Source organism: Chlorocebus sabaeus, chromosome 12 (assembly GCF_047675955.1).
Source record: "Chlorocebus sabaeus isolate Y175 chromosome 12, mChlSab1.0.hap1, whole genome shotgun sequence".
In the NCBI taxonomy this organism is placed as follows: domain Eukaryota; kingdom Metazoa; phylum Chordata; class Mammalia; order Primates; family Cercopithecidae; genus Chlorocebus; species Chlorocebus sabaeus.
This window is the reverse complement of record NC_132915.1, coordinates 35,166,134-35,189,113: the sequence shown is the minus strand read 5'-3', so window position 1 is coordinate 35,189,113 and position 22,980 is coordinate 35,166,134. Positions and strand designations below refer to the sequence as shown.

At 42.2% G+C, this 22,980-nt stretch overlaps 2 protein-coding genes and 1 non-coding gene across 5 annotated transcripts in view; 1 reads left to right on the top strand and 2 right to left on the bottom strand.

Annotated features, from left to right (window-relative positions):
• Positions 1–22,980, top strand: part of BRD10 (bromodomain containing 10) — a 140,950-nt gene that overhangs the window by 103,716 nt on the left and 14,254 nt on the right. Inside the window, exon 10 of one of the 3 annotated variants that reach the window (XR_012094773.1) lies at positions 10,607–15,496. The exons of the other annotated variants lie outside the window; for them this stretch is intronic. The gene's annotated coding sequence lies outside the window, so the exon portion shown is untranslated. Of the gene's footprint in view, positions 1–10,606; positions 15,497–22,980 lie in introns of those variants that run through there. 3 annotated transcript variants of the gene reach the window in all.
• MLANA (melan-A) lies at positions 208–15,842 on the bottom strand. The gene is made up of 4 exons (XM_007969317.3): positions 15,743–15,842; positions 10,678–10,774; positions 1,953–2,066; positions 208–315 (listed from the first exon to the last, which is right to left on the bottom strand). The coding sequence occupies exons 1-4, from the start codon at positions 15,817–15,819 to the stop codon at positions 247–249; spliced, it is 357 nt and encodes a 118-aa protein (XP_007967508.1). The 5' UTR covers positions 15,820–15,842; the 3' UTR covers positions 208–246.
• LOC119624649 (small nucleolar RNA U13) lies at positions 17,817–17,923 on the bottom strand. The gene has a single exon (XR_005240802.1). It is a non-coding gene; the product is annotated as a small nucleolar RNA U13 (small nucleolar RNA).

Sequence of the window (22,980 nt, the reverse complement as noted above, 5' to 3'; positions counted from 1 at the left end):
GGCACAGATAGTATCATGCATTGCAACATTTATTGATGGAGTTTTCCCAATTTAATATTTCTCATTGTTTCCTCACATGATTAGTACTGCTAGCTGACCTACTAAAAATTTAACACTGACTTATCGTTAGAGATGGCGTGCATTTTTCCTACACCATTCCAAAGGAGAACATTAAATGTCTATATTAAATTCAAGCAAAAGTGTGAGAGAAATAATTTCAGCATGTCTCAGGTGTCTTGCTGGCTCTTAAGGTGAATAAGGTGGTGGTGACTGTTCTGCAGAGAGTTTCTCATAAGCAGGTGGAGCATTGGGAACCTGTGAGAACAAGAAAGGGAGAATTTGGTCTTGGTAACAGTGTATATGTTTCTAGGAAAGGATTAAGTTAAAATAGTTAATATATTTATAGTTTCCCTGTGGACTGAAATTTCTAAGTGTTCACATATAATTTCTGCCCAGTGAAGTAACTGTTAAATTTCACAAGTTTATATGCTGATTGTTGGGGGCAAGAGTAGAGAAAAATAGGGTTAAGGGGTTCCCAAAATCTCAAAAGCTTAGCTATACCTGGATTTTCCATGACAGTGAAAATCTCAAGCCCTAACAAACAAATCATTGAATGCTATTTACCGACACTATATACATTGCATCTTTACCACAGAGATCCTTGTAATTGTGTCTAAAGGCACATTGACACTACCAAATATAAAACAAGAGGATATTGTATCCAGAATAAATGTGTCAGGGCTTCATTTAATGCTCACAACAATTCTGGGAGTGTTTTTATTGTTTTCATGTTACAGAATGGGAAACCAGAGCACAGAGAGGTTAACTCACTTGCCCATTGTCACACAACTAGTAAGTTGTTGAGGTAAGAATCAAACACAGTAATCTGGCTCCAGAGTCAGTGCTCTCAACCATTATACTGTGTTGTATATGTACTAGTGCTGTCCAATAGAAATATGGTACGTAATTTTATTTTATTTTATTAATTTATTTTTGAGATGGAGTTTCACTCTTGTTGCCCAGGCTGTGGTGCAGTGGCACTATCTCGGTTCACTGCAACCTCCACCTCCTGAGTTCAAGTGATTCTCCTGCCTCAGCCTCCAGAGTAGCTAGGATTACAGGTGTGCACCACCACGCTTGGCTAATTTTTGTATTTTTAGTAGAGACAGGATTTCACCATGTTTGCCAGGCTGGTCTTGAACTCCTGAGATCAGGTGATCCACCCACCTTGGCCTCCCAAAGTGCTGGGATTACAGGTGTGAGCCACCATGTCCGGCCATATGTAATTTTAAAATTTCTAGTAGCTACATTTAAAAAAAGAAACATGTAAAATTAATCTTAAAATGTTTTATTTAACCTAATATTATCAGAATATTTATTTCAAAATGAATCAATATAAAAATAATTAATGAACCATTTATCTTCTTTTCCACATACTAATGTCTTTGAAATATGGTATGTATTATAATACATCTTATTTTAAACTCCTATAAGTGCTCACTTGCACCACGTGACTAGTGGCTAAGCCATCAGACAGCACAGCTCTATACATTAAATAATAGGTACTTTATCCCTCCCCTCTGCATATATCTACATCCATTAAAAAGGCAAATATGACTAAAAACATAAAAGAATATTGTATCCAGGACTAAGTTCTTCCTTTGGATCTTACATGTAGGGCTCTCATTATTGACCCTGGAAACTCTGGGTATGTGACAACACAATTTAAGAAAATCCCTGTGCTTCCCTTGTTTTTTGTTTTTATTATTATTTATTTTATATTCTCATAAAATACACAAAAAAGTTGCCATTTTAACCATTTTTAGGTATATATAGTTCAGTGGCAACGAGTACATTCACATTGTTCTTGCTTTTTAAATGGAAATCCTTGTATTCACTTGAGTTAAAAACAGCCATTCATGAAAATACCCTTATGAAGGATCTCAACCTACCACAGGTTCACAATTTTTCTCTTGAAGAGACAGTTTGCTGTTCTGATGATCAAACCCTTCTTGTGGGCATCTTCTTGTTAAGGCGCATTGAGTGCCAACATGAAGACTTTTATCCTGAAATGTAAATTGATAAAGGTGAGTGGGAAGAAGAAGTAACTGAATCCATTTTAGAAAAGAAAAGGGAAGCCAAAGTTTTAAGAATGAGTTTTAATCTAGGTTCTGCCACTTACTTGCTGTGTGCCTTCAGTCTCATCACTTTGCCTCTCTGAATTCTGAGTTTGCATCTAGGAAGATAATACCCACCTACCTCTCAGAATTGTTGTGGGAATTAACTAGAAGTAAAGCTCTAGTGCAGTGCCTGGGACCCAATAGGTGGTCAACGAATATTTCTGAAGGGAAGGATAAGAAGACTGAATCTACAAAAGGAACACTCTTATGAAATTATCCATCAGTAGTGAAGCAGAAATAAAGATTTTGTCAAACAAAAATTGAGGGAATTCGTCAAACAAAAATTGAGGGAATTCGTTGCCAGTAGACCTGCCTTGCAAGGAAAATTTGAAGTTCTTTAGAGAAAAAGAAAATAACATAGGTCAGAACCTTGTATCTACATAAAGGAAGAACATCCAAGAATGAATAAGTGAAGGTAAAATAAAAACTTTTTTTTTTTTTTTTTGAGACAGAGTCTCACTCTGTTGCCCAGGCTGGAGTGTAATGGCGTGATCTCAGCTCACTGCAACCTCTACCTCCTGGGTTCAAGCAATTCTCCTGCCCTAGCCTCCCAAAACTTCCTTTTTCTTTCTTTCTCTTTTTATTTATTTATTTATTTATTTATTTATTTATTTTTTAGGAGACATGATCTTGCTAAGCTGCCCAGGCTGGTCTTAAACTCCTAAACTCAAGCAATCCTCCTGCCTAAGCCTCTGAGTAGCTGAGACTACAGGCATGCACTACTGTATCCAACATATTTATCTTATTCTTAGTTGATTTAACAGATAATAGTTTGTTCAAAAATGAATAATAGCTACAGTGTATTTAATTGTGTATGCTTATATACACTTGAATAACAGCAATGATACAAGGGAAAGGAATGTTAACAGAAAGAAAAAAACTGCAAAATATTTTAAAGAGGTTTATTCTGTGCCAATATGAATGACCATGGCCAGGAGAACAGTCTCAAGAGGTCCTGAGAAAGTGTGCCTGAGGTGGTTGGGTTATGATTTGGTTTTATACATTTCAGGAAGGCAGGAATTGTAGGTAAAAATCATAAATCAATACACAGAAGGTATATTTTGGGTCAGCCTGAAAAGGCAGGACATCTCAAAGCAGAGGCTTACAAGTCACAGGTGAGTTTTAGGGATTCTTTAGTTGGCAGTTGGTTGAAAGAGTTCAGCTCTGTCTTAAGACTTGAAGTCAGTATAAAGGAATGCTTAAGATAAGGGAGTCTGCAATCTGTCACGTGATGCTATTCCAGAGTCAATTTGGAAAGTAAACCACATTATACAGGGTTAATTTTTTTTAAAAACAACATTTTATGGTTTGAAGGGCATGATTTAACCCTTTCCTTGCATTGTCTTGTTCCTAATTTGATATTGCCACAAAGAGTTAATTCTGTCAGTCCTATAATCTCTATTTTAAAATTAATGCTAGTCAGTTGTACCTAAAACTCTAAAAGGGAGGGTGTATAATGAGGCATCTCTCATCTCCCTTCCCATCATGGCCAAGACTCAGTTTTTCAGGTTTCCCTGGGGTCCCCTTGGCCAAGAGGGGGTCCATTCAGTTGGTTGGAGGATGTAGGTTTTGTTTTTAGTTTACAGGAGGAAGGAATTAGGATTATTTTATTTTAAGATGCTCATAATGCCTATGAAATGGTATAGTGTTATTTGAAAGTGGGCTTGAATTAGTTGTAAATGTTTGTGGCAAACTCTAGGGAAACCACTGAAAAAAGTAAAAAAGAAGTGTAAGGCGGGGCATGATGGCTCGTGCCTGTAATCCCAGCACTTTGGGAGGCCGAGGCGGGCAGATCACGAGGTCAGGAGATTGAGACCATCCTGGCTAACACAGTGAAACCCCGTCTCTATTAAAAATACAAATAATTAGCCAGGCATGATGGCAGGTACCTGTAGTCCCAGTTACTCAGGAGGCTGAGTCAGGAGAATGGCATGAACCCAGGAGGCGGAGCTTGCAGTGAGCCAAGATCGTGCCACTGCACTCCAGCCTGGGCAACAGAGCGGGACTCTGTCTCAAAAAAAACCCAAAAGAAGTATAACTGGACTGGGCGCGGTGGCTCACGCCTGTAATCTCAAGCACTTTGGGAGGCTGAGGCGGGCGGATGGCCTGAGCTCAGGAGTTCAAGACCAGCCTGGCCAACATTGTGAAACCCCATCTCTACTAAAAATACAAAAATTAGCCAGGCATGGTGGCGCACACCTGTAATCCCAGCTACTTGGGAGGCTGAGGCAGGAGAATCACTTGAACCCAGGAAGTGGAGGTTGCAGTGAGCCGAGATCATACCACTGCATTCCAGTCTAGGTGACAGAGCGAGACTCTGTCTCAAAAAAAAAAAAAAAGTAAGTACATAGAGAAAGATATACCATGCTAACACTAATGAAAAGAAAGTAGGAGTTCCTATATTAGTTTCAGAAGGAGAAGATTTCAAGGAAAGTCATCAGGAATAAAGAAGGATATTACATAATGATAAAGGTGTTCATTCTCCAAGAAGACATAACAACACTTAACATGCATGTACCTAAGAACACAGCATCAAAATACATGAGATAAAAACTGTTAGAACTGCAAGAAAAAGTAGTTGCATCCACTATGAAGTTGGAGTTATAGCTGGAGGCTTCAACATCTCTCTAATTCATTGTGTGAGGCCAGCATTACCCTAACATCAAAAACAAAGATATTACAAGAAAAGAAAACTACAATTCATTATCTCTCATAAATATAGATGCAAAAAAATCTGAACAAAATATTAGCAAATCAAATCTAGCAATGTGTAAAAGTGGAACTCAACAAAATCTTCGATTAGATATAATAGACATCTATAGGCTACTTCATCCAATGACAACAGAATACACTTTCTTTTCAAGCTCAGAACATTCACCAGGATAAACCAAATTCTGGGCCACACAACACATCTTAACAAATTTAAAAGAATAGAAATTATACAATGTTTGCACTTAGACTATAATAGAATTAAAGTAGAAATCAATACAGAAAGAGAACTGAAAAGTTCCCAAACACTTGGAGATTAAACAACACACTTCTATATAACACATGGGTCAAAGGAGAAATCTCAGGAGAAATTTAAATATATTTTGAATTAAATGAAATTAAAATATGATGTCAGAATTTGTGAGATACTGCTTAGCAGTGCAAGCAGTATTTAGAGGGAAATGTATAACATTGAATGTGTATATTAGAGAATGAGAAAGATCTAAAATCAATCTAAGCTTTCACCTTAAGAAAATAAAGAGGACAGCAAATTAAATCCAAAGCAAGCAGAAAAATAAAAATTAGAGCAGAAATCCATGAAATTGGAAACAAGAAATCAGCAGAGCACAATGACTCATGCCTATAATGCCAGCACTTTGGGAGGGCAAGGCAGGAGGACTGCTTGAAGCCAGGAGTTTGAGACCAACCAGAGCAACATAGTGAGACTCTGTCTCTACAAATTAAAAAAAAAAAAGAAAATTAGTCAGATGTGGTGGCACATGCTATAGTCCTAGCTACTACGGTAGCTAGCTGTAGTCCTAGCTACTCAGGAGGCTGAGCCAGGAGGATTGCGTGAGCCAAGGAGTTCAAGGTAACAGTGAGCTATGATTTTGCCACTGCACTCCAGTCTGGGTGACAGAATGAGACCCTGTCTCCAGAAAAAAAAGAAAGTCAGTACAGTAAATCAATGAAACCAAATGCCGATTCTGGGAAAAGATCAATAAAATTGATAAGCCTTTAGCCACGGTAAGAAGAAAAAAGAAGGCACAAACTGCTATTATCAGAAATAGTAATGGACATTAAAAGGATAAGCAAGAAATACTATGAACAACTATGCTCACAAATCTGAAAACATAGGTGAATGTAACAATTCTTTGAAAGACACAATCTGTCAAAATCCACACAAGAACTAGACCATCTGAAGAGATTTATATCTATTATAAAAACTGATCAATAATAACTTTCTAAAACAGAAAGCACCAGACCCAGATGAGTTCAGTGGTGAGTTCCACCAAACATTTAAGAAAGAAATTACACCAATCCTCTATAACCTCTTTCACAAGATTGAAGCAAAGGGAATAATTTGTAACTCATTGCTATGAGGCCAGCATTACCCTAATACCAGACAGATATTGCAAAACAAGAAAACTACAGCTCAATATCTCTCATGAATATAGATGCAAAAAATCTCAACAAAATATTATCAAGTTAAACTAACAATGTATAAAAGGAATTACACACCATGACAAAGTGGGATTTATCCCAGGTATGTAAACCTGGTTCAATATTGAGAAATCAGGCCAGGTGTGGTGGCTCACGCCTGTAATCCCAGCACTTTGGGAGGCCGAGGCAGCTGGATCGCTTGTGCTCAGAAGTTCGAGACCAGCCTGGGCAATATGGTGAAACCCCATCTCTACAGAAAATACAAAAAAATTTAGCCAGGCGGTGGTGGCTTGCACCTGTGGTCCCGGCTACTTGGAAGTTTGGGATGGGAGGATCACCTGAGCCTGGGAGGTGAAGGTTGCAGTAAGCTGAGATTACACCACTGCACTCCAGCCTAGGGGACAGAATGAGACCCCATGTCAAAAAAAGAAAAAAAAAAAAAGAAGAAGAAGAAGAAAGAAATGAATTATTCTGATACATCAATAGACTAAAGAAGGAATTCGCAAGATTGTATCAATAGATGTAGAAAAAGCATTTGAAAAATCAAACACCCATTCATAATTTAAAACTCTCAATAAACTAGGGATAGAGGGAAACTTACCCAAGTTTGCTGAAGAATATCTAGGTACAAAAAATTAACAGTTAACATCATACTTGAAGCTTTTTTGCTAAGATCAGGAACAAGGCAAGGATGTCCTGTCTCACCACACCTTTTCAACATCATACTGGAAGTCCTAACTAATGCAATAAACTGGAAAAGGATTTAAAAGGTGTACTGATTGGGAAGAAAAAAAAATAAAACTGCCCTTGTCAATTTTTCTTTTTCTTTTTTTTTAAAGCCTCTTACTAACCATAGGATAAGAGTATGATCCACTCTACCAGTTCACTGCCAGTTTTCTGTATTTACATTAAAACTGGGTGTACATTTTAAAATACAGATTCCCGAATCCCACCACCAGAGATGATCCCAGAATCTGCCTTTTAGCAAGAACCCCAAAGTATTCCAGTGCAGGTGACCACTGACCATGCATTGAGAAACACAGTGCCTTGACACATGAGTGTAAACCGAGCTGAGAGCAAGGGCTATGAAATTCTCCAAGAATCAATAATATTTTGTCTTGAACTTCCAAGTGAAGATGTAAAACTGCTTCATATAAAAACGACTGTCCAGTTTATTACAAATCATTTCCCACTTCCTCTTGCAGAAACAGGTTGCTACAAAAAGCAGCCTTTCCTTTCAAAAGATGTTTTCCAGGGCTCAGGGGAATTGTTAACCAAAGGAGAAATTTTAAGAGATCTAAATTCCAACCAGCCTCTCTACCATTCTGTGGTCAAATGGAAATTGAAAAGTAGACATTTCAAGCTTAATGAAGATTGTTAAAGATGAAGTAATTCACATGCCCAAAGCTTATATTTAATGTCATTTATAGCCCTTTACTTTAAAATGAAAATAGAATCACTGAAGACAGAAAGGGAGGTAATTATGTAATTAAATGCAATACTTAATACACTATTTTACATAATTTTGCCTAAACTTAGATTTCTGATCTCCAAACTGGCTTTTCTAGATATATGAAAAATCTCAAAATAAGATTTTAATATTAATTTAAAAAATAAATATGGAAATTAAATAAACCAAGAAATTTAAACACATTTCCCTCTCAATAAAAAGTCTCAGAAACTACAAACCACTGATCTAATCCTAGAGGAATGGAGGCATAGAGTTTGAATTTGAAACTTACCAAGCAAAATGTTCACAGTGTCTGAGCACATGACATTAAGACTCTCTGTTATTTTTCAATGGAATGAATTTAGGATGAGAGCATTGAAGCAGAAAAGAAAAATTATTGCATTTGTGTTCAGTAGGATCAAGCTAATAATTATAGTTAGTTAGGAAATGAGTACCAATATACTGAGTTTGTATAGCTTTAGTTCTTGAAAGACTAAACATATTTTTGATATACAAATATATAATGAAATCAAAATATAGAAGAAAATATGTATTAAATAAAAATGGATATACATTGTGTTACATCACAGATTTCCAACATGTGTGGGTGTACGATAGAGCTAGTGAGTCTTGGAGAAGTTGCATTCTAGTCTCCAAGCAACTCAATGGCAGACAATGGGACCAAGTCCTAATGCCACACAATTAAGTGACTACTATGTGCCAGGCACTGTGCTGGGCATTGGAGATATGAAGATAAGTAAGAAATATTCTCTGTTCTGGTTCATACATGGGGAAAGCGGAAGGGTAGAAGAGGCAAACAGTAAATAGCCAATTACAAGGCAGTGTCATAACCCCATGCTAGAGTTACAAATGGAATTATATGGCAGAGATTAAAGTCCTCCCCTACTAACCTGTTGTGGACAGCCATATGAGCAGGAATTCTATACCTAACTTTCTAACCCAAGGCTTTCCTCAGGTATTTCCTCCAATATTGGAGTCTTGTTCAGATTCATCAACTCCTCCTTCCCACTAAATGTCAGCACACTAGAGGGCTATGCTCGGTGGGTGTGTCAGCCCCCAAACTTGCCCTGCCTTTTATGGTTTGTATTTGTATTTATGCTCTGGAAAGACAGACATTGGGGAACAGAAGACATGAGCCTGCCCAAGTTTCTTGGCAAAGAGGGAAAGAATCCAGAGTTGCATCTCTCACCTTCTCCTTCTCATCAGCTTGCCAAGCTTCAATCCCCACCCCACACCAACCCTCCTCTCTTTCACAGGACCTTTTCCTCTAAATGAAGTGCTTGCTGAATGAGGAATGGGACTTTCCAACATCTTTTGTAAAGATAATTTTTTTCCATTTTGCATCAACCTGAAAAGCTCTCAGATCTGTAATAACGAGAGAGAGAGAGAGATCGAGATCTATGGAGAATGCCTTTGGGTGTTGAAGTGCTAAAGTGCTACCTAGCTTTGAAGCAAGATTGCTGAAACCTGTAGTTTTTATAGCTTATAAACTCAGTTGATGTTTCCCATTCATGGAGGATACTGGTACCAGAAGACTGGATTGTGTAATTGTGTTCGCTTCCTGCATATTTGGGTAAAAAAGAAAGAAAATACTATTAAAACCTTTGGCCATCTAAGAAGGATGCAGCCTGTTAAAAAACGCACAGTGACCTTTTGTGCTGATGCAGGGAGGATGGTTTCCTCATTGCACTGATGATATCCTGGGATGCTTAGTGTAGAGTCAGAAGAATTTGGAATTCACAGGTAACCAGTGAGGAAAGGGGTAAAGAAGCAAGGTAGGAAGACCAGGTCACAAAGTAGAGTAACAGAACCAGCAAGAATTCTCAGAAGTGGTAAAACCTTAGGTGTGTAAGAATACTCCTGTTTGCTATAAGGGAACCTCAACCCCCTTCCCCTGTGCCCTATAAACCGTCAGTGCTTAGCTATACACAACATCCAGGTACCCAAGTTTGCTGTGAGTAGAACCAAAAGACAGGCGCTATAGTTTGAATGTGTCCCCCAAAATTCATGTATTGGAAATTTAATCCCCAGTGCAACAATGGTGAGAGATAGGACTTTTAAGAGGTGATTAAGTCACGAGGACTCTGTCCTCATGAATGGATTAATGTTATTGCAGGAGTGTGTTTGTTATTGCAAAAGTAGGTTTGTTATAAAAGTGAGTTTGGGCTGTGTGTGGAGTGTTTCACACTTGTAGTCTCAACATTTTGGGAGGCCGAGGCAGGAAGATCCCTTTAGCCCAGGAGTTTGAGACCAGCCTGGGCAACATAGTGGGACCTCGTCTCTACCAAAAAAAAAAAAAGTTTTTTTAAATTAGCTGGGTGTGGTGGCACATGCCTGTGGTCCCAGCTGCTCTGGAGGCTGAGACAGGAGGATGGCTTGAGCCCAGGAGGTCAAGGCTACAGTGACTCATGATCACCACTGTGTTCCATCCCAAGATTTCCTGTTTCAAAAAAAAAAAAAAAAAAAAAAATGAGTTCAGCTCCCTCTTGCTGTCACTCTCTTGCCCATGTGATGCCTTCCACTATGATGTGACACAGCAGGAAGGCCTCACCAGGTGTGGCCCCTAGATCTTGGAGTTCCCAGCCTCCACAACTGTAAACCAAATGAATTTCATTTATTTATAAATTACAGTCTCTGGTATTCTGTTATAGTCACAGACTAAGGCACAGGGCAAGTTCCTGGTTGGGGTTCATGCCTGAGCAGAAGGAAAGGAAGAGTTGCCAAAGTACAATGTAGCAAAAGAGGCATCAGAAGGCGGAATCAGAGCTAGAGGTTGTAACGAGGCAATTATTTGACTCTGCAGAGACTCAGAGGAAAGAACTGGAAAGAGGGCCCTGGACCTGGAGGGATTTCAGCTGTGGGAACTATACCAACCATCAAGGCTCTGTATCCATTTCGTCTTCTACAATACCAACAGCCGATGAGCAGTAAGATTCCCAGGATCACTGTCAGGACGCCAATCCCAGCGGCCCTGGCCCAAGAGATAGACAAATCCGCTTTGTCATTGAAACATTGTTCTACATTATGATGAAGCATAAATCAATCTTTCTCTTCATGTGGGCTTTGACTGCCCAGAGCAGCATCTCCCAGTGTCCAGGTGGTTTCCCACCTCTCACACTGGGCACCCCACCAGGCCTCCAGCACCTGGATCTAGCGCAGGTCTTTATCTAGGAGCCTCTCAAGTGTGTGCCCACAGGAGCACTGCTAATTGACATGGCCCAGGCACCCAAGTTCCAGGTACAAGAAGTGCCATAGTAACTGGTCTTTATGTGGACAGTGTATTTAGTGGGGCTAAATTATCTTTTCTTCTCATCAGGCTGTTTTAGAACATTTTCTCTAATTCAGCCCACAAAAAGAAAATAGAAATGAACACTGACTCATCTACTAAAAGCCAGGTGCTGTACTAAACATTCATTAGCTTATTCAATTCTCACATCAACACTGGAGGGTAGACACCATTTATCATCCCCTATTTTCACAGATGAGGAAATAAAAGGCCGAGGATACATGACTCACTGGTGATCATACAGAGCTAGCACAAAACAGAGCTTGGATCTGAACCTGAATCCGTCTCAATTATGTTCGTGCCCTCCCTTCCCTAAACTCTGAGCTTTGCTCCTTGCAGCCCTAGGGAGAAGTGTCTGGGCTGAACCTACAGCAAAGCCGTAGCATTACTTATTGAGAAGGATCTTGTCTAAGCAGCAGGGTGCCATTCTGGGGGTCTACACCAGCCTCTTGGGCCCTGTGTTCAGTGACCCCTGGGAAGCATTACAGTTACCACAGAGACCCTGAAAACAGGGCCTGGAGCTGTTCACTCCCGGCAAGCATCTTCAGTTAGCTAACATCTACTTGATCACAGCATGATCAAAATCGACAGAACTGACTCTGTTATCTGTGGTTGTCAACTCGCTAAGAAAGTTTCTGCTGAGCTGAGTGACTTATAAGAGACTGAGCAGCTACAGGAGAAGCAAAGTTTAAGGCTTCTCCTGGAGAGACTTTTGCTCAGTACCATCTACTGGACAACTTCTGTCTCAAGGCTGAGGAGACATCAAGCTTATCCTGTCTGTCTGCAAACTGGATGGAGAGAACCATGGGATGACAGTGCTAGATGGAAACTCTGACTTATGTAGGTCAGTCCACCCACTTTATAGATCAGGAAGCTGAGACCTATGAAGATTCATCAACATTACCATCACCATAGTGACTACCATTCATTGAGCACCAATTTGTGCCAGGCACTGGGCTAGACAGCCCCACATATATGCTTTTATTTCATCCTAACCACAGTCCTCTGAGGTAGGAATGATGTTCATTTTATAACTGATGTTATGCTGGTCAAATGCCCAGAGCTGCACAACTAGTAAGTGGCAGAACCAACATTCACAGCAACTGGCACTGGAAACCTAGCAAGTGAGCACCAGAATTTGGGCCAGATCCAGGTCTCCCAGGCCAGTGCTTTTCCTGCAGAGTCACTCTTTCCTGAACTGAAGCTGTCACAAGTGTGTTCTCATGACTGAAGGCAGCTGATTCAACTCCCAACATGCCTGTGCTCTCATTTCACCCTGTGGCATCTGCTTGAACATCTTGACACAGAGCTCTGTTCCAGCACTTTATGCATCGTCACATGGTGCTCACAACATGCCCAAGTGACTGACAGCAAAAAGCACCAGGGTATGCCACACACATTGGAAGAACCCACTGCCCAGTTTGGCAGGGCTCCTCAGAGTGTCTTCCAAATGTCACCTGCAGCAGAATCACCTGAGATGCACGCTGAGGTGCAGATCATAGGACTCCACCCCGGCCTACCCAATCAGCCTCTTAGGTGGCAGCACCTAGGAATCTGCATTTTAACAAGTTCCATGGATGACTTGTGTCCACTCAACTGTGAGAACTGCTCTCCACTGAGGTTTCAAAGAGATAGATAATACTCAAAGCAGGTATGTAGTCCTTCCTGGCTGGATGTGGGAACTTAATTTGCATCATTCTTCCTCATTCCACCTGCTGGCACAATTGTGAGAAGGATAAATAGTCTCATATCTTAGGGATGCATTGCTTTAATGAAGATGGCCCTGTTGTGCAGGATCCTGATTTTATGCAAAAAAATTTTAAAAACAAGAAGATGGCCCCATTCCCCTACCTCCGTCCCACCTATTTAAACAAACAGCAACGGGGGCAGGGACTTTTCATGAGAGGAATGAGTTTTGACATTGGTGCCGTGTGCAGTTACTTATTTTCTGGACGGATCTCCTTCAGTACCTGCACAAGATCATGATGTTCCATGTATTCAGGGGTTCCTTCACTCACAGTCTGAAGTTAAGTGTTTCAATGTGCTGGAAGCTTTGGCTATCTGACCCTTCTACAGACAGCAAAATGTCAAAAGGAATTACTTTCTCTTTATAGAGGGATGGCTCCCACACATATGGGTTGAGTGGGTGTTTTTCTTTTGTGCTGGAATCCAGAGGTTCCCTCCTGTTCTCAAGGAAAATGTCAGATAACCCACCTGACCCTGCTTATGCACGTCATTCGAGTTGCAAGACACAGAAAGCTTGTGCCTTCAGTCAAGGGATTCCTTCACGTGATAATGGTCATAACCCCCTTTGCCCTTTATTAAGACATTGTCCCTCAACTCCAAACCCACCTTTCTATGCTCTGCTCTCTGATGCTGGAACTGGACTCTGCAAATGCCACTTCTCCTTTGCCCACTGGCTCCCATTGGAGTACTCTAGAGAGGGCCTGCAAACCTAGAAGGTCAGGAAGGAGCAGCTCCTTCCAGTGTGCTTCCTGCTCCCGTCATCATCACCCCAGCAATGCTCACATTGTCTGTACATGCCAAGCACCAGCTCGTTTTCTGGCATTCTCAGAGCCAGCTTCATTATGCCCCTCCCCAGCAGAGCACTGGCTGACCAGTGCTCCCACCTCAGAGGCATGAGTATTTGATTCATGCCCCTCACTTCTAAGCTCCGGAGACACCAGAACCAGCCAAACAGAAATCTCTCCTTAGAGATCTGGGTCCCATATCTGTGGGTTCCCTCCTCCCAATTCTAGGTCCTGATGGCCTCACCCTTCCCTTTGTTCCCCTAGACACAGGGGTAGAAGCAGCATTCTGTGAGTACAGCCTTGGTTACCCCTGTGCCGCCTTTGCCTCCTCAGTCTCAGTCCCATGCCTGTTTAACCAGCTTCTTAAAGTCTGTATGTTGAACCACCTAGTTAGTTTCTTCCTGACTAGACCCTGAAAGTTACCTTGTTCAGGTTATGGGTACACCTGGCTATGAGGTTCCCCAGCTGGGCATGATGGCCCTACATGGCAAAGGACAACTCCGCTTTCAGCCTACTGAGCTGACAAGCATCAGCCTCCAGCTTCACACTGAGAGATACTGACCTCTGCCCTAGCCTCTTGTTGGATGGGATTGTGCAAATATTTGCCTCTGCTGTCCTGCAGCATAACACTTAAGAACATGGACTCTGGGGGCAAGCAGACCTGGATTTAAATCCCAGTGCCACCATGTCTGGCCACACATTTCCTAATTTCTCTAAACCTTTCTTCATTTACAACACAGCAAGAATGATACCCACAGGTGCCACAGGGGAGGGGGTGGGGGGGTGGAGCAATAAGCAGAAGTGACGTGTGTCCCTTGAAAGGAATGGTCCTAGCCTGTCCTTCACCTCCTGCTTTCTGTTGGCAAGATGTGGAAGTGATGGCACAACATCTTCAGCCATGGGGACAAAAGCGACATTCCAGGGGAGTAACCAGCAAGAAGAAAAGGAACAGGCCTTGAACTCTTTACTCTTGTATTTTTACACGAGACATAAAACTTTATTTTAAAGAAGAGTCTGTTGAGTGATTATACGGAAGCTGAAACAATTAACTAATACCACGGCCAATGGGCTCCCCTCCCTCAAAGAGTATATTTTTGCTCTCAGGACATTTTCTGAGAAGATACCGCTGCCCTCAACTCCAACTGGCCAGGGATATTAGAGGATCCTATACCAGGGTCTTCTGAGGAAATGCTGAATTCTTCCTCAGTACCTTTGTTGGGTCTTACATCTTGCTGGTCCCTGCGGTTGACTGTTAAAGATGGTTCAACAGCTCTTTCCAAAGAAAGGGCAGGTTCGCAGGGAGTTCTGGACAGACCACATAAGAGGGTATTGTCCTGTTGGAGTCCCACGCAGAGGGTGGGGCCTCCCCTGCCCCTGCTGCCCAGCACGTACAGAGTATGTCCCTTTCCCACTCCCAGCACGTACAGAGTATGTCCCTGCAGCCTCTGGGTTTTCATCACCACACTTATATTTGCTGAAATTAATCTCATGCCTAACTCTCCCACTAGGTTGTGAGTTTTTTCAAAGATAAAAGCAGTATCTCAGGCCAGTATATAATGCTTAGCATTTAGAAATGCTTAATCATATAAATACTTATTTTTAATTCACTCATAATATCCAACACCTTTCCTTAGGATAAAGTTATGCTGCAAAGGCTGTGACTTCAGTCTTCCTCTCGAGTCTGGCTGTGGGCTGAGTCACATGCACCTGCCCATCATCCTCACTGGCTCCTTGGCAACTCACTTTTATTCTGTCTGCAAACCACCTTCAGGAACTTGAGTGGAGGAGACAGAACAAGGATTGAGGAAAGAGGCATTGTGATTCTGAACAGATGTTTTTCCACTTGGGAACCTACAGATAAGGCCCAATAGTCAAAGTGCACCCCAAAATGGCAAGATCCAACCTTATACCATTCCCATCTTCCTGCCTGTTTGGCCTCAGAGAAGCTTGACTGAGCCCCTTGTAGAAGCACAGAATCTCCTCCCCTTGTTGCCAGGGATGTTACTGTCTGGGGAGATAAACACTAGGGAGATTTACGAGCAGGCATGTGCTGGTGGAAGTCAGCAGGCTGTGTCAGCAAATGGCAAACTGGAAGCCCTGCTGGGTCTGGTTTTGAACTTACTCTTCAGCTGTGATGTAAGAGTGGCCGTGCCCCTTCTTGGGGTAACCATAGATGAAGTGAGCATCTTCTCTTGGCATCTTGTAGGGTCAGGGCACAGGACACCTAACAGAAGAAGCATGTGGGCATCATTAATGCATCCAAAGCCACCCTGTTCATCGTCTCATAAAGACCCACAATAGCATCCTTACTAGATGACCAATATCCACAGTTAGGACCCTTTGGTTTCTCTCTGTGAGGAGATTTGCACCTGCTTCTTTCATTGATATCAAGGGCTTTGACAATAGCTCAGGTTTCTAACCCCTCCTACTAACTAAAGTTCAAAGAAGAAACTACAAACGAAAGCAAAAAGACTCAAGTTATTATTTGGTGAAAAAATGTTCCTCATGTGCCTTCAATTTGACTCTGCACCATAAACTTCTAGAGAAACAAACAATGCGTTTTTACTGATTCTCCACCTTCCCTGGCCCAGGGCTGTGGCTAACAAAATAAGATGAGTTATTTTTCTCCAAAGTTATTATTGGATATCAGTCCACAGACAGACAGAGGCTATGATACATAATGTATGTTTCCCAGAGCACCTGTTGCCTGTGCCTCGCGAGGGTGCATGAGGTTGAGCACTGAGCACAGCATCTTCCAGCCCAGCTTTTCAGCAAAGGAAACCACCCCACACAGGGGCTTCAGCTTGTCCCCAGGCACTCCACCCAAAACAAGCTGAGGAAGCCCAGGACCTGACTTTATCTAACAATGTGTTTCCCTTCCTACTTAAGTCAATTTCTGCTTCTCTCTGATTCAAGTCCCTTGGCTAGCATTTTTTTTTTTTAACTAGAACATATACAAATGAACAACAACAAAAACTGTCCATAAACTGCAGTGGCCGTAATTCAAGTAAGCTCATTAAAAACCAGTAATGGAAGCTCCTTTCCTTGTTATTGTGTATTTTTCTGCTCTCTTACTGTTCTCAGGAATTTCAAAGATCTGATCCCCATAGAATTACATTAATGAGCTCCAGTTTAAAACAGCAGGGAGGGGTGGGAGAGAAGAGTGGGGATTTCACCACATGACCCCTTTCCACTGGGACATTTTATGTGTAATTTACCCTTCCCAGTTGTAAAAAAAGAAATTAAAGTCAAACTCACCGATCCTCTCAAGTGAATAATATAGGAGTGAACCCTGTGTTCATAATGACAGAATGGAAACTTAATTCTTCATTAAATTGTTTTCATACGTCCCATACCTCAAGCTCAGAGCCTTGGCAAATGGTGCAGCAACAGCAAACGCGCCTCTTACTACTCAGACCAGAAGAAGTGGTTCTTTAAGTGACAGGAGAACACGTCTACCTCAGGGAGGCTGCTTCTCCCCGTCAAGCTGCCATCCTGAATAATTGCTTTTCTTCTTGGTAGTCTTAGAGGACTGAGAGAGGATTCAGGAGGAGACTTTGTGAGCCCTCTGAAGTTGGAGACTGACAAACGTTGCAGAGAAATTCTGTTGACGTCACACATCAGTGGGGCAATGAGGGTAGGCAGAGGACTTCACCAGAATTTCCCAAATCCTATTCTGGGAGAAGAGGACTATGATTATAGCAAGAGGGCAATGCTCTTACCTTCCTGAATGAGAGAGTACTCCGTCTGCTGGCTGGCCGCGTGTGTGAAGACTGCTTCTCTGGCTCTTAATCTTTTTGACTTATTTTTTTTCCTGGTCTTGAGTCCCATGATAGTCACAGGTTTAGATTTCTGACAGGGTCGTCTGTTATTGCTTAATTGGCATGAAATAAACCAACTTCATTCCTTCCTTCAAAAAGTCACAGCTGACTGCAGCCTTTGTTTTCCCCAGTCCCAGTGCTCTATCCTGGGGAAGCCATTTATTTTAAATGTTGGCCCCTCCTCCATAAGACTGCCACATCACATAAAATATAGGATGCCCAGTTAAATTTGAAGTTCAGATAAGCAATGAACAGTTTCTTAATACAACTATGTCCCATACAATATTTTTAGGATAAATATGTCCACATATTCTATGGGACATAAACTAAAAAAGTTATTTTTTGTTTGTCTGAAATCCACATTTGCTTTTTTCATGTCAGATAGGTAAGGCGCCCATGTCATTATAACACGGTTTGAGGGAGGCAGATCTCACACATGAACATGGAAACCTAATCATCACACGTATGAACCACAAAAGGATCTGAAATCCAAACTGAACTGGGTTCCCTATTCCCTCATCTTCATCTCAAAGGATTGAAGAGTCTTTAGGCTCAGGTCTGGAGAGCATCTAGTACCAGACTCTCATGATGAAGAAAAGGAAATAGAAAAATCCCTGAAACCTCCTCAGCTGAGCTCCATGAGTTCTCTGTGATGCCCTTGGAGTTAACTGTCCACTGGAGACAGTGAGTTTCCATGCATCTGCAAGGGATAGATGGAATTTTCTCTTTGCAGGTGGAATATGACCTACTTAGACATCTCTTAGGTTGGTGCAAAAGTAATTGTGGTTTCGGATCATGAATTTTAAATCATTATAACTAGGCTCAAACACATTTATTTATTTATTTATTTATTTATTTTTATTTTTATTTTTTTGAAATCGAGTCTCGCTCTGTCGCCCAGGCTGGAGTGCAGTGGTAGGATCTCAGCTAACTGCAACCTCCGCCTCCCAGGTTCAAGCAATTCTCCTGCCTCAGCCTCCTGAGTAGTTGGGACCACAGATGTATGCCACCATGCCTGGCAAATTTTTGTATTTTTAGTAGAGACGGGGTTTCACCATCTTGGCCAGGATGGTCTTGATCTCCTGACCTCATGATCCACCTGCCTCAGCCTCCCAAAATGCTGGGATTAGAGGTATGAGCCACCGCACCCAGCCTCAAATACATCTTTATTAATCAAAATGGAACCATTACAATGAAGACATTTTTGCCAATGAGAAATAAATTTGTTTATTCCTGTAGCATACACATTCATGCTTCAGGATTTGATGAACTCTTAGAAAACATTTTCTGCACCTTGCTGGTTGTGGAAGCATTTTCACTGCAAAAAGTTGTTAAGATGCTTGAAGAAGTGGTAGTCGGTTGATGAGAGGTCCGGTGAATATGGCAGATGAGACAAAAGTTCATAGTCCAATTTGTTCAACTTTTGAAGCATTGGCTGTGTGACATGTAGTCAGGTGTTGTCATGGAGAATTGGGCTTTTTCTGTTGACGAAAGCCGGCTGCAGGTGTTGCACTTTTCGGTACAACTCATTGATTTGCTGAGCATACTTCTCAGATGTAATGGTTTCACCAGGATTCAGAAATCTGTAGCAGATCAGACCAGCAGTAGACCACCAAACAGTGACCATGACCTTTTTTCGGTGCAAGTTTGGCTTTGGGAAGTGCTTTGGAGCTTCTTCTCGGACTAGCCACTGAGCTGGTCATTGCCAGTTACATAAAATCCACTTTTCATTGTGCATCACAATTCGATTGAGAAATTATTCCTTGTTGGTGTGTAGAATAAGAGAAGACAACATTTCAAAAAGACCATTTTTAAAATTTTCCCTCATCTCATGAAGCACCCACTAAATGAGCTTTTTCACCTTTCCAATTTGCTTCAAATGCTGAACAACTATAGAATGACTGACGTTGAGTTCTTCGGCAACTTCTCGTATAGTTGAAAGAGGATCAACTTTGATGATTGCTCTCAGCTGGTCGTTGTCAACTTCCAATGGCCAGCCACTATGCTCCTCAACTTCCAGGCTCTTGTCTCCTTTGCAAAACTTCTTGAACCACCACTGCACTGTACATTCGTTAGCAGTTCCTGGGCCAAATGCGTTGTCGATGTTGCAAGTTGTCTCTGCCGCTTTCCGACTCATTTTGAACTCGAATAAGAAAATCACTTGAATTTGCTTTTTGTCTAACATCATTTCCATAGCCTAAAATAAACACAACAAAGAGCAAGTAATAAGTCATTACAAAAATACATAAAGCAGGAAATTCCCATTAAAATGATATATAACATACCCACATTTAAGCATGTATTTAATATCAAATAGCAAAGTCTGACAGTGCAAAAACCACAGTTACTTTTGCACTCACCTAATAGTTGACCCCATAGCTGATTCTACTTAACATCGTGATCTACTTTGGATAGCCCAGAAGCATTTCAGCGGGACACAACAGTGACCTTTGCTCACCAGCTATCCATAGCCATTGTGAACAAACAAAACAAAGAAAAAAAAACACCTGAATATGACAGTCGTAGCAGCTCAAGACTTAGATTAAATGACCACTAAGGTCCCCTTCCCCATAATACCTGAGGACCCATTCCTTTCAGATCCTATGATTTTTCTGTTTTCCATTGTGAGCTATGAACAAAGGCTATCCTGTGCAAGGGCAGTACCAACACATTGGATACTGGATAGTCACCTCTGAAAATGGTAAGGGAGAAAGAAAACACAGAAGGGTTGATCCTTGTTAGGCAAAGCAGGGAGAGCCTGTCTGTAAAGGAGGGACAATTTAAACTGAGACCTAAATGGTAAGAAGGAGTCAGCCATGAAAAGATGGAAAGAGCATTTCAGAAAGAGAGAACAACCAGTTGGAGATCTTGAGGCAGAACAATAGAGCATGACTTAGACTGGGTTCCCAGAGCAGAAGCTGTCTCAGGGAATTTTGCACAAAAATTGGGAAGAATATAAGGCCCTGGTGTCAATAGATTTGGGGAGAGCAAGTTCAACCTGAATTTCAGGGTTATGCCTGAAAATCCCAGAAAGTCCTAGTGGTGAGTACTAGTCTACAAAGAGGGATGAAGTTCTGAGCTGAAAAGTCCATTGCACTCACTAGGTTCTACAATAGCCTGGCCCGTGGATGACTGGTGACAAGACCACAGAGGAGGGAGTACTGACCTGGATCTTAGGGCAAGGTGACGTTCCCAGGTCTCATTCAAGTTCTCTGGTGATGTGAGCTGACTCGGGGATTGAGTGTGCCCTGGCATTCTTCCACGGTGGAGATGACAGGCAGCTGGCATCATCCCCTCCCACAGAGGATGCTACAGGACCAGACTCAGCATGTTGGGCACACAATGGCCAGTCTGGGAACATGCTCTCGAGCTTCTTTGAGGTTTTTGTTTGTTTGGTTTTTGTGGGTGGGTTGGGGGACAGTCTCGTTCTGTTGCCCAGGCAGGAGTGCAGTGGTGTGATCTCGGCTCACTGCAATCTCCACCTCCTGGGTTCAAGCGATTCTCCTGCCTCAGCCTCCCAAGTAGCTGGGACCACAGGTGCGCATCACCACACCCAGCTAGTTTTTGTATTTTTAGTAGAGACAGGATTTTGCTATGTTGGCCGGCTGGTCTCAAACTCCTGACCTCAAGTGGTCCGCCCACCTCTGCCTCCCAAAGTGCTGGGATTACAGGCGTGAGCCACCACACCTGGCCCTTGTTTGCTTTATGAGCTCAACGAGGGAGACCTGACCAGCTCTTTCACAGGCATCCCTTTGGGTCTTTGAGTGGTTTGCAGCTTCTGAGGTGCCCAGCCCTTTCAGGGTTATGTGAACAGGATAACCTGGCTCTCACTTCTTCAAATAGGGGTTCCCTGGGCACCTCAACTTGAAAATCCTACCACATCCTGTTTCCTGGAAGCCCCCTAGAAGGTCCCTTTAACTAGGCTTTTAGTGTCTGTTCATGAGCTGGCCTCGGGCCTCAGAGTCCACACCAGAGCCAGCCCAAGTCAGGCCCTACCTGCCTTCACTTTCAACACTTCAAGTGGCTTCCTTTTCTCCCCTGGCAATATAGTCCCAAATTAACAGCAGGCGCTGTAGAGTCCAAACCACCTGCACTTCATCTCTTCAGTGTGTGTGACCTTGGGCAACTCGCAAACCTCTGAAAGCCCCAGTGCATGCATCTGAAATGAAAGGGGTAATAGCAGCATCTGCTTCATAGGTTCATGGTCAGAGTTAAATGAGATCCTGTTGGAAGTGCTTGGTACAGCACCCAGCACAGAATATGCCTAGCAACAAAAGTGTGAACTGTTACTGTGAGGCAGCTCAGATGGCACGGCCCCTACCCTGGCCCCCACACCAGTCCCAGAGTTGGGATTTGTACCTGTTAGACCTCGCTGGCCACTGACTGGTTCTCTGCTGCCACCTGGTGGGCTTGGCCTCCTGGCACCGCAGGCCCACCTCATGAAGGGGCCAGAGATGCCTCTTTGGCATCTGCTTACAGTGCTCAGGAGCCAGAATCCTCTTGACTCATCCTGCTTGGGGCTTAGGCCCTCTTCAGTGCTCCCCATAATATTGTGAGCTTTTGCTCTCTCACATACCCCACAGAGGTATTGCTATAAATGGGGGTTGATATCCAGCTGCTTGGGCTTCCCTTTTCAGTCCCTGCTAGCCATGCGTCCACTATGTTCCCCTTTGGGAAGGCTACAAGCCCCTGGCTCAATAGATTTGGGGAAAGCAACTTCTACCTGAACTTCAGGGTTATGCCTGAAAATCCCAGAAAGTTCTGTTGCCCTTTCATAGGAGCTGAACAAACAGAACTGGCTCTTCAGAAGGCAGAGAAGGCAAGGCCACGTCCCAGTTACTACCAAGTCCTCCCTCCCTATGCCTCACGGGTGCCTTGATTATTATTATTATTATAATTATATTACTAATTATAATAACAATAATAATTATTATAATTATATTAATAATTATATTATTAATATAATTAATAATTATATTTATTATTATTAATATTATATTATCTCTCATTATTATTAGCTCATATATTATCAGCTCTCGTTATTATCTGTGAGACCCTGAGCAAGTTACTTAACCTTGCTAAGCAATACCGTCCTCACCTGCAACATGGGAATAGAGAATAATTACCGAATTGCTGTGAGAATTAAATGAGATAACATATGGGCTGGGCATGGTGGCTCACACCTGTAATCTCAGCACTTTGGGAGGCCAAGTTGGGCAGATCACCTGAAGTCAGGAGTTCAAGACCAGCCTGACCAACATGGAGAAACCCTGTCTCTACTAAAAATACAAAAAATTAGCCGGCATGGTGGCACATGCCTGTTATCCCAGCTACTCGGGAGGCTAAGGCAGGAGAATCGCTTGAACCTGGGAAGTGGAGGTTGCAGTGAGGCGAGATCATGCCATTGCACTCTAGTCTAGGCAACCAGAGTGAAACTGAAAAAAAAAAAAAAAAGGATAACATATGTCAACTCATCTAGCACAGTGCCTGGCAAGTTGTTCATTGATAAAGGCTAGTGCTTCTGGGTATTCCCTGTGAA